This window comes from Macaca nemestrina, chromosome 7 (assembly GCF_043159975.1).
Source record: "Macaca nemestrina isolate mMacNem1 chromosome 7, mMacNem.hap1, whole genome shotgun sequence".
Taxonomy (NCBI): domain Eukaryota; kingdom Metazoa; phylum Chordata; class Mammalia; order Primates; family Cercopithecidae; genus Macaca; species Macaca nemestrina.
Window position 1 is genome coordinate 88,848,181 of NC_092131.1, and position 6,293 is coordinate 88,854,473.

The 6,293-nt window shown below is 34.1% G+C and overlaps 1 protein-coding gene across 1 annotated transcript; it reads left to right on the top strand.

Moving 5' to 3' along the window:
* Positions 1 to 4,300: 4,300 nt before the first annotated feature.
* On the top strand, positions 4,301 to 5,230 carry LOC105499220 (olfactory receptor 4L1). The gene has a single exon (XM_011771729.2). It carries the CDS (start codon positions 4,301 to 4,303, stop codon positions 5,228 to 5,230), a length of 930 nt encoding a protein of 309 aa, XP_011770031.1.
* Positions 5,231 to 6,293: the final 1,063 nt, after the last annotated feature.

A 6,293-nucleotide genomic window follows, 5' to 3' on the forward strand; every position in this document is an offset into this window, starting at 1 on the left:
TAAAAGTGTTTTGAAGATAATACGACCAAGCCTGAAGTCATACCTAAAAGTGTCACTTGAAATTGATCTCCACTTTTCTAAACCTCTTATGACATTTTGCATATACCTTGTACCAAATTACATGTTTTCTCACAGGGCTCATTTGCTATTTTTTGTTTGATAATCATGTCTCTCTAGATTGTAAAATCTCTAGATATGGGGGATTGATTCATTCTGTATGAGAAAATAATACAGTTAATTGTAGAACAGATGGATCCCAAAATACTTGTTGAATCATATCCCCAAACCCACTCATATGGAACATACATATTCAATCAATAATTAAAACTTTGGCTGTAATGTACAGCAATTTAATTTTTGAGACAATATGGTGTTTTGGTATAAGCCCAGATTCTGGTGTCAAACTAACTCAGCTTGAATACTAGCTCTCATCCATGTTAGCTGTGTAACCATGAATAAGTCATTAACTATTTGAATGCCACAGTTTCCTTACATGCAGCATGAAGACAAAAATAGTACTTACATCATGGTATTGTTATGAGCATTAAACAAATTAACGTATATGAAACAATTAGGATGGAGCCTGGCACATACTAATCACTTAATTGTGGTTGACCACTTTCGATCACTCTAGATCCTATGAACACTGTCTAAAAAACTGAGTAACGATGATTTAGTGTTAAACTTTACACCCAAATAGAAGCAATACATTAGGACTAAATCACTTTAGTATTTACTTCTAAACCACCACATCTGTACACATATACACAATGCACAAGCTCCTCACCGTGAACAACGGTAACACAGGATTTGAAAAAACAAGCTCAAAAAGATTTGAAGCTGAGTCCATGTTTCCTGTTATTCTCAGTACAGGGATACCTGAGAGATATTGCTGGTTTGGTTCCAGACCACTACAATAAAGTGAATTTCACAATAAAGTGAGTCACAATTTTTTCGGTTTCCTAGTACATATAAAAGTTATGTTTACACTTTACTGTGGTCTATTAAGTATGTAATAGCATTATGGCTAAACATATATACTCTAGTTTTAAAAAGTGTTAATGATTATCTGAGCCTTTAATAAGATACAATCTTTTTGCCAGTGGACAGTCTTGCCTCAATGTTGATGAGTGCTGACTGATCAGGGAATTAATTGCCGACAGTTGCAATGGATGTGTCAATTTCTTAAAATAAGACAATAATAAAATTTGCCACATCAATTGACTCTTCATTTCACAAACTATTTATTTGTAGTATATGATGCTATTTGATAGCATTTAACCCAAATTAGAACTTATTTCAAAATGGATCAATCCTCTTAAACCTTACTGCTACTTTATCACCGACATTTATGGAATATTCTAAATCTTTTGTTGTCATTTTAACAATGTTCACAGCATCTTCACCAGGAGTAGGTTCCATTCCCCCCATCTCCCCCGCAAAAAAACACTATTTGCCCATTCACAAGAAGCAACTTCTTATGTTTTAAAGTTTTGTCATGATATTGCAGCAATTCAGTCACATCTTCAGGACTCTCTTCTAACTCTAGATCTCTTGCTACTTCTACTACATTTGCAATTACTTTCTCCGTGGAAAGTCTTCTTCATGGAAAGTCTTCTCCATGGAAGTCTTGAACTCTTCAAAGTAATTCATGAGGATTGGAATCAGCTTCTTCCAAGCTCCTGTTAATGTTGATATTTTGATCTCCTTCCATGAATCATAAATGTTCTTAACGGCATCTAAAATGGCGAATTATTTCCTGAAAGTTTTAAGTTTACTTTGCCCAAATCCGTCAGAGAAGTCATTGTCTATGGCAGCTATAGCCTTACAAAATTTCTTAAATAATAAGAATGAAAATGAAAATTACTCCTTGCTCCATGGGCTGCAGAATGGATGTTAAATCAGCAGGCACAAAAACAACATTAATCTGCTTGCACATCTCCGGCAGAGCTCTTGAATAACTTGGTGCACTGTCAATGAGCAGTAATCTTTTCAAAGGAATCTTTTTTTTCTGAGCAGTTCTCAGCAGTGCTCTTCAAATATCAAGTAAACCATGCTGTAAACAAATGTGCTATCATTCAGGCTTTGCTGTTCCATTTACAGAGCACAGGCAGGGTAGATTTATCATAATTCACAAAGGCCTTGGATTTTTGGAATGGTAAATGAGCATTAGCCTCAACTTAAAATCACCAGCTACATTAGCTTTTAACAGAAGAATCAGCCTGTTTTTTGAAGTTTTGAAATCAGGCATTGGTTTCTCCTCTCTAGCTATGAAAACCCTAGACAGCATCTTCTTCCAATAGAAAGCTGTTTCATCTATATTGACAATCTGTTGTTTAACACAGCCATCTTTATCAATGATCTTAGCCAGATATTCTGGATAACTTCCTGCAGCTTTTATATCAGCACTTGCTCATTCACCTTGTAGTTTTATGTAATAAGAATGGCTTCTTTCTTTAAACCTCATGAACTAACCTCTGCTAGCTTCAAACTGTTATTCTGCAACTTCCTCTACTCTCCCAGATGTCATAGAATTGAAGAGAGTTAGGGTCTTGTTCTGGATTAGGCTTTGGCTTAAGGGAATGTTGTAGTTGATTTGAACTTTTATCCAGATCACTAAAACTTTCTCCATAACAGCAATAAAGATGGTTCACTTTCTTATTATTCATGAGGTCACTGGAGTAGCACTTTGAATTTCGTTTCAGAACTTTTTCTTTGCATTTACAATTGACTAATTGTTTGGTGCAAGAGGCCTAGCTTTCAGCCTGTCTCAGCTTTAGACATACTTTCCTCACAAAGCTTAATCACTTCTGGCTTAAAAAACTTTTTTACAGACTTTGTTGTTTGGAGCAGTTTTAAGTTCACAGCAAAATTGAGCAGGAAGTACAAGAGTTCCCATATTCCCTCTGATGCCACATACAGTCTCCCCCACCATTAACAGCCTGAACCAGAGTGGTACATTCGTTACCACTGGTGAACCTACATTGCACATCACTATCTCCCCATATTTGCAGTTTACGTTAGGACTTACTCTTGATGTTATACATGCTATGGGTTTTGACAAATGTGTTACGTATTTCCAAGTATAGTAGATACAGAATTGTTTCACTATCCTACAAATCCTCTGTACTTCTCCTATTTCTTCATTTCTCCCTTCTTCATTCTAACCCCTGGAAACCACTGATCCTTTTACTGTCTCCAGTTTTTTTTCTTAGTTTATTTCAAGTAAAAGACACGCAACTCTTCCTTTTACTTGAACACTTAGAGGCTATTGCAAAGCTACTAATTGGCCTAAATCCAATATTGCTGTGCCTCAAAGACTAGCCAGGCCTGAAGACAAGGAGACAGATGAGGGAAGAGTAGGTTGGTGGAGAAGTTAGAAACAACATTTATCAATTGTCTGCCATTCTACATGGGCACGGCTTGTGGTGCCCCAAAATAATTAAAATAGTAACATAAAAGATTACTGGTCACAGATCAAATAACATACATAATAATAATAATACAGTTTGAAATAAATATTTTGGGAATTAGCAAAATGTGACACAAGACATAAAGTGAGCACAAGTTGTTGGAAAAACGGTGCCAATAGACTTGCTGGACCCAGGGTTGTCACAAACCCTCAGTTTATAAAACATTAAATAACTGCAAAACACAATAAAGTGAAACACAGTAAAAGAGGTATACCTGTATATTAAAAAGAAAACTTATTTTTAATAAATTTATATACTTTCTTCCATGTATAATTAGCTCCTGATTTGTGTGTGTGCTTTTTTGTTTGTATGCTTATTTGGTTTAGAACCACAGAAAAACTTTCACAAATTACTTCAGAGATGTAGAACAATGTAATTCTTCAGTTTCTAAATCTTGTATTCCTTATATACTTGGATAACATAATCTCAATATGTGTAGGTACCAAATACTATAATAATAAAAGGCAAAATAAAAAGGAATTAATTAGTATCTAATCTTTATATGTGAACAAATGAGTAAGAAAGTCAAGATCCATTGATAAGAGTATCATTTTATGGAATAAACAATAGAAAATGGAACTTCCAATTCTTCAAATGATTTGTAATTACTGCATATCTATAAGAATATTGTTTCAAAGTGATATAATATATAATCTAATCTCAAAGTATAAACATTGCTGTGTTGATATATTTAAAATTATATGATCTCATATCATCAACTATTATCACCAACTAATAGAAACAGAAAATTATTGGTGTTAACTGTGACTTATTTTTTAATTCTCTTTGTATATAAAGAACTTCCGGAAACTTTCTGAGTTGAGTAAATGGATCTTAAAAATGGATCTCTGGTGACCGAGTTTATTTTACAAGGATTTTCTGGACAATGGGAACTACAAATTTTCTTCTTTGTGACATTTTCCTTAATCTACGGTGCTACTGTGGCGGGAAACATTCTCATTATGGTCACAGTGACATGTAGTTCGACCCTTCATTCTCCCATGTACTTTCTCCTTGGAAATCTCTCTTTTTTGGACATGTGTCTTTCCACTGCCACGACACCCAAGATGATCATAGATTTGCTCACTGAACACAAGACCATCTCTGTGTGGGGCTGCATGACCCAAATGTTCTTTATGCACTTCTTTGGGGGTACTGAGATGACTCTTCTGATAATCATGGCCTTTGACAGGTATGTAGCCATATGTAAACCCCTGCACTATAGGACACTCATGAGACACAGGCTGCTACATGGGTTTGTGACACTTTCATGGATAATTGGTTTCATGCATACCATGAGCCAGATAGTTTTAACAGTGAACTTGCCTTTCTGTGGTCACAATGTCATAAACAACATATTTTGTGATCTTCCCCTTGTGATCAAGCTTGCTTGCATTGAAACATATACCCTGGAATTATTTGTCATTGCTGACAGTGGGCTGCTCTCTTTTACTTGTTTCATCCTCTTGCTTGTTTCTTACATTGTCATCCTGGTCAGTGTATCAAAAAAATCATCAGTTGGGCTCTCCAAGGCACTGTCCACATTGTCTGCCCACATCATTGTGGTCACTCTGTTCTTTGGACCTTGTATTTTTATCTATGCTTGGCCATTCAGTAGTTTGGCAAGCAATAAAACTCTAGCTGTATTTTATACAGTTATCACACCCTTACTGAATCCGATTATTTACACCCTGAGAAATAAGAAAATGCAAGAGGCCATGAGAAAATTGCGGTTCCAATATGTTAGTTCTGCATAGAATTTCTAGATGTTAGCACTATATAACTAACTTTTAAATACTATGATAAGATAGTTTGACTAGATTATATATAATGCATCATTTCACTTTTCTTATGTTATAATAATAATTCATGCATAAAAACAATACTATATTACTTTAAATTTTACATTTAAGACTTTTATAAACATAAGGATAATTAGAGATCTGCAGGAAAATAGACATAAAAATAGACATAAATAGACATAAAAAGGTTATTGAGGATTTTTATCATATACATTCAATATATTCATTAATAAACAACTGTAAATGAATAAATGAATATATGAATATTATTAGAGATTATTTTAATATATATTGATAATTAATGTTATTCATAACTTTATACTATTATCAAATGAGGTATCATGAACAAGTCATGAATTAAATAATGTAATGGGAAAAACAGAATTCTAATTTCTTGAATCAATGGAAGCAAAAAGTAAGAATGAGTCCACAAATTCAACAGCACAGTGACTATAAGATGCCAGAGAAAAAAGCCAATGGAAGAACAATTTCAGTAGAACTACAAAGAACAGCCCTTGAAACAAAATGCTCTGAGGAATATAAGTAAACACGGCTGACTTTCAAACTTCAATAAATAAAAACAAAAACAAAATCCTTTTAATTTTGTGTAATATACCACGTAGCTTTACCTTTTTAAGGGCTATTCATAAAATTACAGCTAAATTTTCCCCTGGTAGGATTCTAACCCTTATTGCAATTATAAGCCAAATCTGATGTTTGTGCATGTTGGAGAGGGAAGTGAGAAGTGCATTCAAAATTTGAAATAGTATGCATTGATAGTTAAGCTTACATATTTTCTCTTAATTAAAGACATCATCATTTCTTGCTTGTGCTAGGTGAGAGAACTTTGTAATTAATCCTAAATCAGTTACATAAATCCTTTCTTCCATTCAATGCATTCTCTACAAGCAGCCAGAGTTAGGTCATAAAAATGCAATTCTCAATGTCATTTTCTGGATTAAAACTCTTTTACGGCATGAAGACTTAGATTCAAATTCTCCACTGGCCTTCATAATAT